Consider the following 17,764-nt stretch of genomic DNA (forward strand, 5'->3'; position numbering starts at 1 on the left):
CATGAAGAAAATTGCAGGAGTATATTTATTCTGCGAACTTTTGTTGTACCCATCACATTTAAAATATGTACATTTTGAAGGTGGGGAAAGGAAAACAGACATTTTATGCAAACCAAACTATATGGCATATATTGAACTTCCAAAAACATTAAAACTGATACAGATGAATCTGAGTTAATAAGAAAAAAAGTATTCCATTCACATAATTAATGGGAATTTGCTTCCCATTAGATATATCTTGTCTCTTCTGGTCAATGTGTGAGGTGTGACACATTTGCTTAGAAGTTTTTACACTTTTATGTCTCTGTGTCTACGCATCTTGATGTGTAAAGGTTGGGAGAGATCAAACATAATGCATACAGAAAATAATAATTAGATCCATCTTCTTTGCAGATTTGATTTGCTATAGCAAAGTGATACTGCCCCAGCTATTCAGTATCCTCCATTAATTGCTAAGACTAAAGCATTAGGTGGTGGAATATGTTAAGAAAACAGCATTTGATGAAGATTTGATTGTTATCACTAGCATTAGAGCTTGGGCTAATGCTAATGAAGTCTCACAAATGTTATAGCATCCCTGTTGAGTCTTATCTCCATTGTGGTTCTGCATTTGAATGCTTAACATAGCCTCAGGCAGGTCAGCCTTTTAAGGAGGGTTGCCTTCGCACTAAGAGACTTTTCTTGCAAAAATTGTTCCATTAAGATTATGCATTACTTTTGACCTTTATGGAGAGTGGATGTGTGTGAATTTACTACATCTCCCATCTAAATTGCTTTCTTTTCAAGCCACTTTATTGCATGTTTGATGCCCTCTTTTTCTCTTCCTTTTCTTTTAGTGATACAAATGAGGTAGACATCCCTCCAAATACCCGCGTAGGAACAAAACGTTATATGCCTCCTGAGGTGCTGGATGAAAGCTTGAATAGAAATCACTTTCAGTCTTACATCATGGCTGATATGTACAGTTTTGGACTCATCCTTTGGGAGGTAGCAAGGAGATGTGTTTCAGGAGGTAAAGAGCTGGGAGATTGCTTTTAATTGTGTCAGTGAACCTCAAATCTTCCTGTACATCTTTTTCTCTGGGTTATTGTTTATACAGTAATAAACAAATGTGGATAAACCATACTGGTAACTCTCTTGGTATCTGTTCTCTTGTTGAAACGTAGTTTAAAGTATCAGTCAGTGCTATTTCAACAGCAGAGACTTAGACTGTATTTTAATGACTTGTTTGAAGGCAGCAGATGCCTACACTGAAGAAGTATGGAACTCATCTGGAGGCCTTTTCCAAAGGCATTGTTTCTGTGGGACTGGGTGTGTTCAGCTGATTTAGCAGAATGAAAATAGTGATTTCTTTGTTTCGTGAGAGTTAAATAAAAGGAGAAGAACAATTTGGGGTTTGCTGTGCTGCTATTTGAAATAAATAATCTGTTTACAGGACAAGTAGCAAAAAAACCCAGAAGAAAGTGGTACTTACTACATTACTGTCATACCAGTGATGTGCTTCATTTCCTTCTGATATCAGGCATTGAAGTGTGAGGACAGCAAAGATAAAGCAATGCAGCCAGCTGCATATTCAGGGCAAAGATCATCCTTGTCTGTATAAGCCATGTGTGCTTTCTGCACGTAGAGCTCAGTGTAGTGCAGAAAAATGGGTGTTATTACCTCTGTTTTGCCATTGAGAAAGTTAAATGCAGAGAAATGACTTAGCAGCAGTTACATCCCAGTTTGGTGACAAGAGTAGAGAATGTCTCTCCTGGGTCTCCACTACCTTCACCATATTTTATGGGTCTTTAAAGCCCACAATATTGTGCTAAATGCTTACCCTAGAGGAGCTGAATGTTGCTGATGAGCAGCATGATCCCTTTGTTTATGAACTAGTAGTCTGTTGCAGTGATGTGATGTTAAATCTGTATTGTTTTTGTCATCGTTACTGTGCACAAATAATGGTACCTTGCCATGTTCTAAAAAGACAGAAAATGCCCTTTAATATATTTCAGGTCCACTGATAAGAAAGAAACCTAACTCAGGGTTAATTCTCTGTCAAATTACTCTGATACATACTCTATGCTAATAGCTCTTTCTGTGAGAACCTCTTGGAGATTGCTGGACTGGACGGCAGTGGTAGAAACTGTCTTACTTGGCAAGTAACTATGCTTTTGGATTAAGATACCTGACCAGTCTTTACAAGGCAGTGGTTACGTTGGAACTTGACTGTGGAATGAACTTCTAAGGCAGGGAAGTCCTTCTAAGGAGTGATACATCTAACTGTTAAACAGTATGGCCAATCTGGTATAAAATGAGAGGTGAAGAGAACAGTGGAAGTTGTTTTCTGCAAGTGACAGGCAACTAATTGCTTCTTTCAGGAATAGTTGAGGAATACCAGCTTCCGTACCACGACCTTGTGCCCAGCGACCCCTCATACGAGGACATGCGGGAGATTGTGTGCATCAAGAGACTGCGCCCCTCATTTCCCAACAGATGGAGCAGTGATGAGGTATTGTCTCTGTTAGTATGCAGTCTGTATTTTTATCAGAGCAAGTGAGTGAGATTGACCCAATTCTGCATAATTTTGAGGGAGGAGGACATTCACCACTGGTGCTAACAGAAGTCACACTGTAGCAGGGCTCAGGCCAGGAGCATGACCTTAGATAGCCTCACTGAAGGTTTCAGAGTCCCAGGGGCCATAGTCTGTGATATTTGCAAGCGAGTTCCTCATATGCTATCTGCTAGATCCCACTGTGATAGCAGGCTGTGGTCAGACCTTCTTAATCTCTCTGCTCCTTGAATTCATTTTGCTCACTGCTCCTGTCATTAAAAGCATTAATTCAGTGGCTAGCCAAAAATTCTGTAAGAGAAATTATTTTGTATAATGGAGTGGCAGCATACTTAATGTTCTGGTAGCTACCTCAGTGTGTACTGACATTTGGGCTGTAATTCCAACCTTTGTCGTTTATTTTGTTTTCTTAAGAAAATATCTTTTGTTGTACCAGTCATTAGAGCAATTTCTGACACCACATTTTGTCTCTTTGAAATCAAATGCGTATGCAGCTTTTCTGTGATCACAGGTGTGCAGGCTTGGAAACACAATTTTACTTTGATTCTGTGCTAACATAAGCCCAAGATAGTGTTACAGCATTGATAGGCAGTAGCACTGACTGCAGTAGCACTGACTACAGTAGCTGGGCTGCACTGAGGAGCACCAATTGCTCACCCTCCTACATCTTACAGAAGAAAGTGCTCGTGTACCTATTTGCATTTTAGCAGAGAATTACAGATGTGGCCTTTTAGAGGAGACATAGGAGCCAGAAAATGTGTTCCATTGTGAACTCAGGAGGTGACAGCTGGGTTAGGGTTAGTGATGTATCAGAACTCTCCCTTCTCAGCATCTGTAACAAAGCAAAGTTGTGTTTGTGAGAGCAGAGATGAACAGTTGAGGTACCCCAGGCAAACCTGGCAATGGCTCTCGAGATGCTGTGGAGAAGGGATCATTAAACATATTAATTGGTATAGTTTAATGCTATAAAGATTTCTACAGTCACAGAAGACAGCTCCCATTTGGGTAGAGCAGCATGCGGATGAATATTCTGCAGGTAGATTTTAGGTGGCATGAGATGTAGACAATTTGGGAATGTGAGGGAAAAACAAAGCAACCACTGTGAGTGTCTTGAGTACTTGTGCAACAGCCAGTGTGGGAAGATCTAACTGAAACTCACCTACCTCATCCTCTCCCTAGCCAAATCCCTCTAAGTCTTTAGACTGGGACTGTGGACACTGGGGAAGCTCTGTTAATATCAGTCCTGGGAAGTGCTTTTGTGTGGTGACATGCAGTGTTTGGTCAGCCACCATATATATCAAGGATTGGGGAGGCTTGTTGAAATGGCTGTTCTTGATTAACTGGTTAGTGTCATCAGTAATCTCACTTCTGGCATTCCAGAAGAGGTAAATTTGTTGGTGCACAGTGCTTGTGTATTACCAAAAATACATTTGTAAAACTCTACATTGATCTGAAATGTGTTCAGCTGCTGTGGGCAGTGCTCGTGGTGTTTTATATGTAATGCCTTTCAAGACTCTGCACTGCTTCTTAAGCAGGAATCTCATGAAAACCAAGAGTAAGTTGAATGAAATGGAAAAAATTCTCTTTTCCTATTGTAGCAAGCAAATATTTCAGCATAAATGCATAGGCTTGAGGGGTCATCACCTGGTTGCAGTGACTTATGTGATGGTTTATGTTTGGAATAAGGTGATAGAGGCATAATAGGAATGTATGATGCTTTTCCAGGATGTCCAAGGCAATGCTGAGACGCTGTCAGCAAGAGTTGTTGCTGGGAGCCAGAGGAGGATCTGGCTATGTTTCAGAAGTGAGCAGGGGACGGAGTAGGACAGGGCAGAGCTGAGTTGGGTTCTTGCAGGCAACTTTAAAGTGTGGGTAGCTGGGCAAGAGCTGTAGGTGTGTGTTTATGCTGGGCTGTACCCAGAGGATGGTTGTTGGCTGAGTAAAAGAAATTCCGCTAAATTTGTGCAGCAAAAGGCCCACTGTACAGACCCACACTTAATGCAGATCAGACTGCATGGGTTTGGGGAAGGGGAAATAAGACAAGGGCTTTTGTGGAGTGTACAGCCAAGTCTAGACTGTAACTTATCAAAAATTGCAAGAGTAATTTTCATGTTTGGAGAACTCTCCATAATATACAGAAAGCAAAAGCTTTTGAAAAGCAGTACCAACCAGCACATTGTGTTTTGTTCATCTGCCCTTAGAAGACCTTTTCCCTTCAGTTTTTCAGTGTTGCCAACAACTGCAGTCTCCTCTTCCACTGACCTAGATGGGACTTTTCTATTTCTCTCCACAGTGCCTACGGCAGATGGGGAAGCTGATGATGGAGTGCTGGGCTCACAACCCTGCCTCCCGGCTCACAGCCCTGCGGGTCAAGAAGACACTTGCCAAAATGTCAGAATCACAGGACATTAAACTCTGACTCTCCCAGAGGCAGCTCTCGTAGAGGCCCATGGAAATGGACTTTCTCAAGCAGGCAGAAGTCCTGAAGAGGTATCGAAAATCTTCACTATTAAGTACCTTGAACAGAATCGCATTTAAGAGCAGCTGTAAGTTTTGAGGAGACTATCCTTTGCAAAAGTCACCTGAATTTTGACATGCAAGATTGGAAAAGACTTGTCTGCCCTTGTTTACACGGGGAAATACAGTTTTAGTAACTGGTTTAAGATTATGCATGTTGCTTTCCATGAAAGCCACTTATTATTTTATTATTATTATTGTTATTATTATTATTATTTTGATTGTTTAAAAAAGATACTGCTTTAAATTTTATGAAAATAAAACTTTTGGTTAGAAGTAAAAAATATGTATATTGTTACACTAAAGAAATTTGGAGGGAACTGCTGAAAATTAAAGCAAAACAACTTTTTCATTTATAAAAATACTATTGCACTCCAGCATATAGAAAAAAAAAAAAGGTGAGTGGTCTGTGTAGCTCAGAGGAGCTGTAATGGAGGCCGTCTTAAGATCCACCTATTTGTAGAAATAACTTTCCATAACCCTTCATGTGCGAGTGGTTTCTCACAATATAGAAATGAAGCCCAGTTACGTCCCTGCCATCATTAATGTGAGTGGCCAGGTTCCTGTGGGTGGCCTGTCCCAGAGAAGGTCATCCTTCATTTAAGGTAATTGGGAGCTGGATGAATATGGTTCAGTGTGACTTGTTTGAAGAAGCTCTTCATGTTTCCAGAAAATCTGATGGGGATAGTACCGTGATGATAAACAAGTGCCCCTTTTCTTGGCTTTTTTTTTCTTTCTTTTCTGCCCCCACTGCAAAATAAAGGATTTTGCATGTGAGTGAAAATGAAGTACATTTAGATCCACTGGTGAATTTGGAACTTCTGTGACTCACATAAACAACCACTGGGTAAGAGGAAGCTCCTTGTGAGAAGGAATTATTGACTTGCTCTTTCATTTGTGTAAATGTAGGGATCCGTCTACAATCACAGGGAAAAAAAATTAATCTGTGTTCCCTTTTTTAAAGGAAAAGGGAAGAACCTCAAAAATGCCCATTTCTGGGGTGGTAATCATTTTTCTTTAAGCATAAGGAGTCCTGGTACCTCATGGTCATAAGAAGTGACAAGGAAGGAGCAGAGGACTTAGACAGATGGTGAGAGCTGGGCACTGCGGGCACAGTAGGCACCTGCCTCCAGCACTTCTCCTGATACAGTGAGAGACACCACAAACAGAACAATTTGGCTCAAGCTTCATCTGCATTACTATTTTGGGTGGCCTTCCAGTGGCCTCCATACCTCTGGCAGCCACCACATAGTAGTGACAGGCTTGGCTGCCAAGCTGGGGCTGCATAAGATCGTGGCTCCCAGCAAGAGTTGCTTTTACAGGAGAAGAACAATGGGAAATGGAATTTCCCTGTTCCTCCTTCCTGAGGCTGCAGCGATTGCTGCAATGCTAATACTACAGAGAGGTGAAATATTCCCCATGAAGTGTGTTCTTTGGAAAGGTTCTGTTCTTCATCAATGATCAAAGCTGAGCTGCATGGGAGTTACTGGTTTACCCTTTTTGACCTTTCTTTTCTTTTTTAAAATTTTCTTGCTTGCCTATGTCCTGTTTCACTAGAAGGTGCTCAGCTTAATTTTGAAACAAGTCCTTACAAATGCTGCTTTCATTATGCTAAGCCTGTTTCAGAACTGAAATAATTACCATGCTGGATTTAGCCTCAGCACTTCTGTAATGCTTCTTTTTTCCCCTTCTTGGACAAAACTGATTTATTTGTGGTAGGTAGGTATATAATTGGGGTTTAACTTCACAGCTCCCTAAAGGTATTTCTAGCTGGAAGAATTAACATTTTACACTTTCAAGCTAACAGAGAAGACTATGCAGGTTCAAGAGAACCAGCAAGACCTCCATGATTATATGTGTCAAAAGGCTTAATCAGAGGATTTTTGTTAATTGGAGTGGTTTTTCTACAGTGCAGTTTCCCTGCCTGTACCCAAAATTACTAAGCAATACAGAAAGAAAATCTCTGAGAGTTAATAGTACACCAAATCCTGACCCCAAGAGGAGCATGCTGGTTTCTGTCCTTAAAAAACAGCATATGAGGCTGAGAGCAGTTTGCTCCTCTCCTTGACTGCCTTGGCTTTGTGATTTGTGGTCCAAAATAAGGACAGCCCAGCCTCTCTTCACCTTTTTGTCTTAGCAACTGGAGCCATGGGGTTTGTAGTTTCACTTCTTTTCATAAAAGCCAGCACAGCCCTGTGTGGCCAAGGTTTCCCAGCTCCAAAGAAGCGGATGGGAATGTTGACTTTGGCAGCGACTGGAAGCAGGCTCAGTCAGTCACACCTGTGAGCCTGGTCCCTGCAGGCCCCAGGTAAGCAGTTGCAAAGCAGGGATGCCTCTTACCTCCTATGTTTAGGTGTGTTTCACCTCTGCCTTCCTCAAAGATTTTTTAATTCTCATGGCTCTCCTGAGAAATGTTTTTTTTGGAGGGTGCTTTGCCCGCTGGCAGACATGAGGTGTGCAGTGCCCCTGGCATCTGTGTGTAGTAAGAGAAAGGGCCAGTTGCTGGTTTTCTGAGCAAGTTTTACTTTTATATTTTGGTCCAGGAGAAAAGGATCTAAGATACTGGTTGATAGGTTACATAAAGTATGTTTGTTAAATATTCAAATTTATATGGTTTTATATATATATAAATATATATATATTCAGTTGCGAGTCTGGAATAGCTCCAGTATGTGGTTGAGAGTAAACTATTATGGATGATAAAGCACTAAATAAAACATAGTATTTATTTATGAAAATGCATAAATGACAAATCACTACAATGGTGCTATCAAGGAAAATAAATATATATATGAGGAGACACACACTGAGAAAGTAAACAGTCTGCAGTTGTATAACTGGGGCCTGACTATTATCTCCCCAGACTCAAAAGGACAAATTTTGCCCTCAAATCTCCTACCCACTGTAATCAATGAGACTGTAAAGGGCTATTCCTAAGGCCAGAAAACAGCCTAAGGCAAGCATGGAGGTCATTTGTTCTAGCACTGTGACATTCGAGTTACTGCCTGCATGGTTGACTTTCTGTAATGCTCAATGTGTCATTATTATTGTTTCAGTGTGTACAGTGACTACAGGTTAGCATGTTTACTTTTCCAGGTGTGGCCTTTTAATATCACTTCCAGATTTTGGTAGTTTCACAGTGCACATTAATGGGGGCTTGGAAGTCAGTGGTACTTCAGTGCCCACAGATCTAGAAATCCACTTTCCAAATGTAAAACACTGAAGGAAGTTTAGTTTAGTTTCTGACTGGCATAAGTAAGATGGCATAGGTAAGTGGGAGAAGAAAAAATAAAAAGAGAGATGCCATCTATCAACTGCTATCCTTTCTCTAGCACAAAGTTATTTCTATTAAAGAAAAGGTTGACAATGTAAAGAGTAAGAAACTAATTTGTGTTCTTTTCTGAGAACCAGTGCCTTATTAAACCTGTAAATCTTGTAGTTAGAAAACCTGGGGAGCAAACTTGTTACATTGTATTTGTTCAAATTGTATGTGGTTGTTTTAACATTCCCCCCAAATAAAATTGTTTCCATCTCCCCATGACAGAGATTGCTTTACTTCTATTTCTTCCTTTCCATACGCTTGAAAAGCACCATCTTTGGGTTTCATTTCCCTGGCTAGTTTATTCTGTCTGTGCCTCTTTTTATTTATTTTATTTTTATAAGATTTCTCCTCTGAACAAACAAGTAAACAGCAATATGTTGCATATGTTTCCACTGGCATAAAAAAGCATTGCTCCTTTCAAAACTCAGTGAAGAGAAAAATAGTAATTAAAACAGTGTTATCGCTAATAGAGCAGTCACTTGCATTTTGTGGCTGATTATGTAGATTTATAGAAATTTGGCATTTGCATAATATTTTTTGAAACAGCCCCTTCCCTTCATTCAGCCACATATTTATGAATTTTGGCTACTATTTTTAATAGCACAAGAAGAACAGGATGTCATCTATGCATGAACTGAAGCTAGAGTTCTCAGTCCCATGCTTCAGGTGAAAAATTACAGTCTACATATGCAGAATCAGCTGAAAACTGGCATTGCTTAATGCTGAGAGACATGGAATCATATGTACCTCTACATATAATGAGGTATTTGTATGTAGTTGCACCTAGAGGTGGAGCACTCTTTTCATTCTGCAGTTGCTGTGTTGGAACAGTATTTTGAAACATTTAATTACCTTGCTGGTTATTTTCAGACAAGTCTGTAAATAGCACTTTTCTCTTGAGCTGCCACCTTCACACAGCCCCTGCAGCCCTCCTGCTTTGCCCCAGACCATCTGTGATCAGTGGCAGAGCATTGCAGTTACTCTCCAGCAGCATTTCTACAGTCCCTTGACCTGGCCTAGATGTTCTAGGTGGGAAAGCCCTGTAGTTGGTGCACATTGTCCATTTTCCCAAAGGTCCAGTGGCTTTTGGGTGGAGTAAACCTGTCACTTGTGCTTGGGCACAGCTCTGTGCCATGCTCAATGTACAATGAGCAATACCCCATATTTCATCTGGACTTGGGGTGTCAGATCTTGGCTCAGTGTCCTGCTAGTCCTGCCCATCCCCAGCTCTGTCCTCAGTAGCTGCAAGGGACAGCTTCGTGAGCTGGTACCGTGGGGCTGGCTGTGTCTGACCCCCCTGTGAAGCCTGTTGAGAGCAAATAAATTACAGGAACCAGCAGGCAGAGATTGCATGGTAAATGGAGCAGCTTGATGTCAGTGATACACTTTGTTGAGGAGTGTTAGCTGTCCCATGCTCAGAGAGAACAGCCTGAGCAGTTGTCTTCTGCCTGCCATGGAGCTCACATTAAAAACTGTAATGGGAGGAAGATAGAGTAAAAGTACCTTACACCTTGGGAATAGCTTGCTGTAATCCAAGCATGCCATGGATGGTTTTTTTAAAGGTCTATGCTTTTCCAGCTGGACTGCAGGGCCTCGCAAACCTGGCAGATTCATTTGTCTTCAAGTCCTTGGCTTTGGGCTGTGTGCTGTTTGGCTTCATATGCTGGTGGAATGCTGCAGCTTGGACTTAACCTTGGCTAGCCCCTTGCAGGCAGAGCTGCTGAGCGAGTATGTTTCTTTACCACACTGTGAGACTGGCGTGCAAGGGGACAAGGGCTGAGCATTCCTTGGCATGGCACAGCGGGAGAGGCCAAGGGCTGGCAGGCAACCCTGCACCCCCAGAGGATGGGACACGATGTGATGGGATAGTGCTGCCTCTGGCAGAACCCATGTCCCTGTATCACCACCATAACGAGCAGGATGGGCTCCTCAGCCTGGAGCTGACCTGCAGGTAAGGGGCTGGCAGTAAGAGATGCCTGTTTCCTTACTGCCACCCCCCACACCCCAGCCGGGAGAAGCAGCATGCAGCTGTGCTGGGGAATTGCCTCTGGCACTCCCAGAAGTTTTATACTGAGCCCAACAGGTCTAACAAAGTCAGTGAGAAACAACTAGTCTGACAGCAGGAAGCAGGTGCAAGAAGAGTGAATATCAGTGATTGGGTATTGTATCCACCTGGGTCAAGGTGGATGACATAAGCAGGTATTGATGGGCAAAATCACCTTCCCCAAGTGGCATTTATTTTGCTTCTCTGGCAAAGGGCAAATTTTCTTGCCTGTTGCTTTTTTCCGCCTTTGTGGTCACAAAATGCATACCCCAGGAAAGCTGTTTGTGGTGAGCTCCCCTGTAGCAGCTGGGGTAAAACAGCATGGGGAGGCATGAGGATTTATGCAGTGCAGTGGCCTGCATGGCCATGTGGATGTCATGAAGCGTATCTTTTGAAGGAGAGGGCATCACAAGGTATTCTTACCTGGAGTAATATTTCTTTAGAGAGTTTTTTTTAAGAAACTAAATAAAAGACTCCACTTCCCATCCAACCTTCCAGCAACTAAACAATGAAACACAAGGTAGTGGTGTAGTTTTTCAGTTGCTTATAAATATAATTTATTACCTGTTTAAAAATTCTTTCTTACACTTTGTACATGTCAGGCTGACAGAATAAATGCAGGCATTTACAAACAGAGGGAAGGAGAAAAAGGGAGGGGGGTAAGAGGCACACTCAGAACTAGTAAACCACACCTCCACTGTACAGCAATACAAATAATGCAATGGCTAGCACTTCTCCTGTAGTCAGTCAGTCTTTAGAAAAGGAATTGCATAGAAGATACAGCAATAGGGAAATCAAAACCAAAATAGATCTCCAGATTGGAATAGCAAAGAAAACAAATCCCATGAACCCTGGTAGAGCTGTGACATGGGAAGAGGAGGGAGAAATGTAATACACCTGGGACACACAGATGTTTCATTTCCTATGGGCCCTCCTTCTTTGTGCTGGAAAATTATCAAAGATACCATGTTCACTTTTTTTTCTCACTTATCAACAATAACAAACAGAATATGTTTTAGCAAAAAAAGTCTACCACATACATGTGTGAAAACAGTAATGCTGGGGAATGCCACAACTTCTCTGTCTCAGCTGCCTTATGCACCCTGCTTCGAAGTATTTTACTGGCTCTCAGCTTGGGTGTTTCTGCAAGGTACCTTGGAAGGTCTATGGGAAAAAATGTTTTGCCTCTCCTCCCTAATTTTGTTTACTTTCCAGACTGATTTTGCTTTTCATTTGTATTTTGCAAGCTCTCAAATTTAGTGGCAAGTGGTAGCAATAGCCAGCGGGCAGCAGCCAAAGAAGCTCTGAGAGCTGTGCAAGGTTTTCTCATCTAGGGGCTATTGTCCCATCAGCTGCAAGCTGGCAGCTGGAGACTAGAGTGCCAGTGCTCAGAGAGCTACCTCCCCACTGTGGGAGGGCTCTGCCTGATTACATCCTGCTTCTTCACAGGCATGCAGAACCTGCTCACATGCCATGACATGGGAAGCTTTGGGGGAAGAGGGCAGGCCCAGGGTGCAGCACTCGTGGCAATTAATGTCTTTGTAAGCAGTCAAGGAGATTGAACCAGTACAAAATGCGTTTAACCAGCACCACAGAAAATGTGAAATACCTATTTAGGATAGAAGTTTGTGGGAACTCTGGATTATCATCATTGCTTTTTTGTAGAGGCAGAGTTCATGAAAGGACTTTCAGATAAAGGGATTTTCAGATTTCAGGAAGCAGGTGTCAAGCTTAAAGGACAAGTAAGTAAATAAACTAAATTTACTCCTATTCAAGCAAGGAATTTGACCTACCAAACTTGAGGGCTCATTTCTGTGGCTTTGGTTCAAGTCCACTTCCAGTTACTTGCCTGTTTTAACTCTTGGCTTTTGATGTACTGCCTATTTGACCTTGCAGTGATATTTAGCATTGAATTTTGACTTTCCCAAGCAAAATTGGTAATAAGAGGATGCCTGTAACTAACATCAGAACTAAAAGCCTCCAGCAGTAGCGTCCTTCGTTGTCTCTTCTTTGTCTGTATACACACACACTTGGCATTTCTGTTAAATTCCCACTGCAGAGGCTATCTGAGATACAGGGTTCACCATTTAAAAATCTTCAGTGCACCTCATTTTATGAACTCCACGTTTCACTCAAAAGCTAGGAATGGATGGTGGTGGTGACTCTAAAGTCAGTAACTTATTGGAGTCCTTGTGGGAGAAGGGCCAAAGGTTTGGTTTCCATTCATGACCCACTCACATGTTTGTACCGCCTGGTATTAACAAGCCAGCCTGCAAACAGTTTGCAGATGACGGCCAGAGTAATATCTGAAATTACTTCTGAATACCAGTAAAATATTTTAAAAACTGCCCTGGACATGAGATTAAAAACAACCAAACAAGCCAACCTTAACAGTATCATCATGTATAAAATTAACCTCAGAGCTGTGGCAACTACTTGGCTAGAGCATACAGTGGTCTAAGGGTCCTCACCGCTCCCTTTCCCATACCCCCATCCACAAAAGAAGAAGAAAAGGAGAACAGAAATCATTGTAGGCAGCAATACAAGACATTAGGGCACTGTCCACAATGACGGGCTTACAGCATGTAAATACATTTATTCTATACGTAAGCAACAGAAATAGCAAGAAACCCAAGAAAGAGATATGTTTTGCTCTGTGGGTAATGCAGACTCCAACATATCTCATGAGTGTTTGCATTTCTGCCAGCGAGACAGAAAAAAGTCTCGGTCGCCCATGGAAGCAAATCTTGACTCAAGAGACCCTTACTGCTGCAAAATTTTCCAGATTCAGTAAAACAGCACTTAAGTCTTGCACTGTTTAGTGAGATACAGTGGATCAACTGTGATCAGAAATTCTGGAAAAAAAATTAAGTGAACCCCAAAATTACCCTATACACTGACAGTCAACTTTACAAGAACACAACACAAGAAGAACTGAAGAAAAAAAAGTCAGGTGAAAAAGACTGCCTCTGATAAATGGTTCTTACTTGGAAATTAAAGGTTTTCCTCGAAGTCAGTAGATACTTTATATATATTTTTATAATATATATACTATTTATAGTGCTAGTGATCAACATGTAATGAAGAGATGGTGTGAAGAGCAGCAAGACTGCTCTGGTACAGAGCCAAAAATGAACAACTAAAAGGATAAGCATTTTAAAAAATAGTAATAACTGGAGGATAAGAAGCCTGCAACTTTTTTTTTTCTTTTAAAGCAGATGTGCTTGCCTGACATAAAATGTTACAACAACTTTAAAGAGTCTGTTCTGTCTGCCAAACGTCTTTGTCAGAGCCGCCCCATAGGAAAGCCTTTTTTTCCTGCACGATTTTGCTCCCTGTGCTGGAAGCGGCATGATGGGAACCAGCGCTCAGCCCCACGAGATGGCACTGTGTCCATGCAATCCAGGCAGAGGGACTGCTGCTGGTTTTTCTCCCACAGAAAATATCCTGAGCGGATCTGGTTGCCCTTGCTTCCCACCCTCCCTCCTTGGGACAGCAGATGGGAATGCTGAGTGGTGAATACCACCAGCCCCTGCCAGAGCCCTCTCCTACAATGCACACCCTGCCACTACTGTAGCCCCAGAAAAAAAGAAACAGCTGAGCAAAATTAATGAAGGAAAGTGTGAGGTGAAGTGGGACCTGCTTTAGCAGCAGGGGCAAAGAATGAGAGTAGAGCTGCTGGTGTGGCTCTGTGGAGGAACCTTGCTCTGCTTCTCCCTGTCCTGTCGGGGCTGAGGCAGCGGGCATGGTGCCACACTGGGACCCTGCAAAAGCTTATGGAGCAGGTGCCGAGGAAACCATCCAGCCCATGATTGAAGCAGGTGACAGAAGGTTTCTGAGCAGTTTGGCTGGAAGAAGAGCAGCTCCACCACCCAGCGACAATGTTTCTGCTCCCCTAGTCATGTTCAGTGATGAACGGTTATGTTCTTGACCTCCAGCCACTTCTGCAGATGTTCCTCTTAATCAGAGCATGCACTTTTCCTCACAATAAATCTCTTTTACTGTGATGTCGTGAAAAGAAGATGTCCCGGAACACTTTAAGAAAGTTGTTCATCTGTTTTTCTTGCAGGAGGCATGAGAATGTAGGTCAGAGAGTTGGCAAAAGGAGCATCAACTCAAAGTAATACAGATAACTATGAGACACCTTATGACATGACTCCAGTAAGAAGGGTGCACAAGCTGCACACTTAGCAAAAGCTAAGAGCTGGGGAGTACCAGTGAGCCTGGGCATCAGCCAACACAGACTGAGCTGAAGAGGGGAGAGGGTGGAAGGACAGTTCAACTCATGTGCCCCCGCTTGGGTGCAGAGTCATGCTGGAAGGACACATAGGAAACGTGAAGGAGCACAAACTAAATACAATTGGTTAGACCTGAAAATGGCACAGGAGGAAAAAAAGCTGAGACTTATCTTTAAAAGCCCTTTTAGTGCTCCAAGGTGATTAAAATATATGGAGAAAAGACAGAGCTGGAAGCCCCACTCCAAACCTCCAGAAGTTGAAAGCAGAATATCCATTAGCATTGCAATGGGCTGCATCAGACATCCAAGGTGAAAAAGAAGATGGTTGTTTGTTGAAAGGATGCCCATGGCATCTCCACATTAAAAGATGGGGCTTACACAGACAAAACACACAGAGATGTTGAAAGTTACAATGGATGTCTCCAGTTGTGACTGAAATGCTATTTGGCAAATTGCCAAGTTACCTTTTACAAGAAAGGGAACTTTCTGCACTTGCTGCCCGGCGGTCAATCAAACCCCTGCTGGTTTTGATTGACCTTGCTTACTGGTCAGGGAGTTGAGAAAAAAAAAGGTGCCAAGCCTGTGGAAATGTCAAATGGAAAAAAGGTCAAATTAAATTTTCTTTTCATTTTGACCAATGACATTTTCAAACTTGCCTACAAAGGCACAATCTACAAAGCCCTGGGAAAAACAAAACCAAAACCACAAAAGAGAACAAGCCAACTTGAGTCTTGGGAAGCATATGGAGTGGGAATATGTATGTAGGCAGGGGCATGCATGTCTGCACAAAAGCAATAACCAGGGCCTGGCTGGAAATCTGGAGTGGACAGGCTGCAGAAGAAAGCCTTTTTGTGCCAGAAGTAGAGGACGGACAAGTCTGCCAGTAAAACTACTGCAATTCTATGCATTGTCATGCATGAAACAGTCAGTCTTTTCACTGAGCGGAACATAAAATATGTTTGGTTTGCTCCTGTTACAAAATTCCCACTTCACCTGTTTGGTAACTGAGAGGAACATGGCTGAAGAGGAACAAATGTACCCTGGTCATTCAGTGAGGACCTGCAATTCCCTGCCTAGGCAAGCAAACTTCAGTTTATGGGATTTCAACTTCACCACTCCACTGCCCTACACTGGTCCACATGACACAGGCTTCCCTGGTTGCAGCAAAGCCTGGGAATATCTGTGGACATTCACCAAGTGCATCTGACACAGAAATGGCCCAGCAGAGAATGGGACTGTCAGTAGCCACAACCATGGCAAACATTACTGGAGGTGATGGATTTTAGTAAGAATGAGTACCTGCAGCTCTGTGGGGAACAAACAGGAGCTGCTGGCTCTTAGACTGTTACACAACAAAGCAAACAATATGGAGGCCCACCTTGGATGCACAAATCAGGTGGTCAATGTCAGTGACTACACATGCTTGCACCTGTGGTCATGAAACAGTGATCTACGTGTATTTGGAGTGGGAGGCTGTCTGGTTCACAGCCACCTTGGGACAGGATTGCTTCTTGAAGCAACCTGGAAGCACTAGGGTGGTGCAAAATATCTCAGGGATGGGTGTTGGGTCAGATACTTTGTGAGTGCAAATCAGTGACTTCAGTAGAGTGTCACCAGTTTTATACTGCCTTTGCATCGGAAATGAAGCACAGCAAAGCTATCATGCGGTGAGCAACCTGTGTGGGCTGGCAGAGGACTTTGGAGGAGGAGTATGATGGCTGACAAAGGGAAGGACAGATGGCATACAGAGCGACATGTCTTAAAAGACCTTCAGGAAAGAGACAACAGGTTCCATAAAATGAGAAATGATTCATTCTGCTGCTGACAAAAATAGAAATAAAGTAATAATGGTAATAATAATAGTCATTATAATCCTTGCACTAGATACTAATCATTAAAATGTTATCATAGCAACTTCTCTCTTTTATTTTTGTCTGGTTTTCTCTACCCTACCCCCAACCACTCTGAGCTGCATATCCAGCCCCCTCATACAGCAAAGGGGTGGAAAGGGTGTGAATTGAAAATTAACTCGGATTCTGCATTCTCCACTGTCTTATAGGTATTCTCCACACAGACTCAGTGGGGCTGCCTTGGGGAAGGAAGGGAACATTATGTGCTCCTGCTTATCAGCCAGAGTACCTGCTTTCCAGATGCACACCTCTCAAACCCTGATTATCTTTTTTTTTTTTTTAACAAGTAGGTCTAGGAAACAGAACAATGACAGGAGGATCATTGTGAGACAACCAATGTGCAGAATTGTAGCCAAAATCTGAATTCACCAGAAACCAATAAGCTGAAATAGCCACAACAAACTGTCCATAGCCTTGTCTAGAATGGCTTTAAACAAAAAATATAAAGAGCCATGGACAGTCTCCTTACCCCTGTCCAGAATTTGATGTAAACAACATCCATAGAAACTGGGATTGTTAAGAAAGTTTATCCATATATCTGGATAGCAATAAAAAGCGTTTCCTAGGAAACTGTAAAATCCTGTACCAAGCAGTGTACAGCCAAGCCGAGAGGAACATTAAGTTGATTTATATTTTCAAGGTACAACTTTGCATGATTTCTTTTTGATCCTGTGATAATGTACAAGGAGAGCACGTGTGAAGGTCAGGGCTGGTTTTTTTGTTTGTTTGCTTGCTTGCTTTCTTCTCTGAAATGTCTCTTGTGTAACTCATCGGTCTGGGTTTTCATTTCAATTCTCATTTGCAATAACAGGGCATTACCGCTCTCTGCGTCTGTCCTTCCTGTTCACGCCAAGGCTGCATTAGTAATTTCCTTCTGCTGCCAAAGAGACAACTGTTTCGTGTCTTCCCATTTCTTCAAGAACTGCTGCCAGCATGCTCAGATTGCCATCAGGGAAATTCTGGGCTTCCCAGAGATCCAGGATCACCCCGGTGGGACTCGATTTCGTAGCAAAATAATTTAAGTACCTGCAACGAGCCAAAAGGAAACTCATTTTTTTGAGCTGCATGAAAACTACCTGAATTTTTATAATTTCAACTCATCCTTGTTGCTGGTGCTGTCAAGGTGCTTATCCCCTGAAAATCAGTCTGATCAGTCTGTACACCTAGAGGGACCCTTTCA

The 17,764-nt window shown here is 42.4% G+C and overlaps 2 protein-coding genes across 6 annotated transcripts in view; one reads left to right on the top strand and one right to left on the bottom strand.

The window, feature by feature from the left end:
* BMPR1B (bone morphogenetic protein receptor type 1B) overlaps positions 1-8,602 on the top strand; it is a 243,653-nt gene extending 235,051 nt beyond the window's left edge. For all 4 annotated transcript variants that reach the window (XM_071555880.1, XM_071555883.1, XM_071555882.1 and 1 more), the window contains 3 exons: positions 837-1,012; positions 2,364-2,494; positions 4,848-8,602. In XM_071555880.1, coding sequence (XP_071411981.1) covers positions 837-1,012; positions 2,364-2,494; positions 4,848-4,973 — 433 coding nt within the window. In that variant the 3' untranslated portion in view covers positions 4,974-8,602. The remainder of the gene's footprint in view (positions 1-836; positions 1,013-2,363; positions 2,495-4,847) is intronic.
* A 2,372-nt stretch (positions 8,603-10,974) lies between these two features.
* UNC5C (unc-5 netrin receptor C) overlaps positions 10,975-17,764 on the bottom strand; it is a 258,693-nt gene continuing 251,903 nt past the window's right edge. For both annotated transcript variants that reach the window (XM_071555887.1, XM_071555886.1), the window contains one exon: positions 10,975-17,610. In XM_071555887.1, the coding sequence (XP_071411988.1) occupies positions 17,445-17,610 (166 nt within the window). In that variant the 3' untranslated portion in view covers positions 10,975-17,444. The remainder of the gene's footprint in view (positions 17,611-17,764) is intronic.

The sequence above is a fragment of the Pithys albifrons genome, chromosome 5 (assembly GCF_047495875.1).
Source record: "Pithys albifrons albifrons isolate INPA30051 chromosome 5, PitAlb_v1, whole genome shotgun sequence".
NCBI classification, from domain to species: domain Eukaryota; kingdom Metazoa; phylum Chordata; class Aves; order Passeriformes; family Thamnophilidae; genus Pithys; species Pithys albifrons.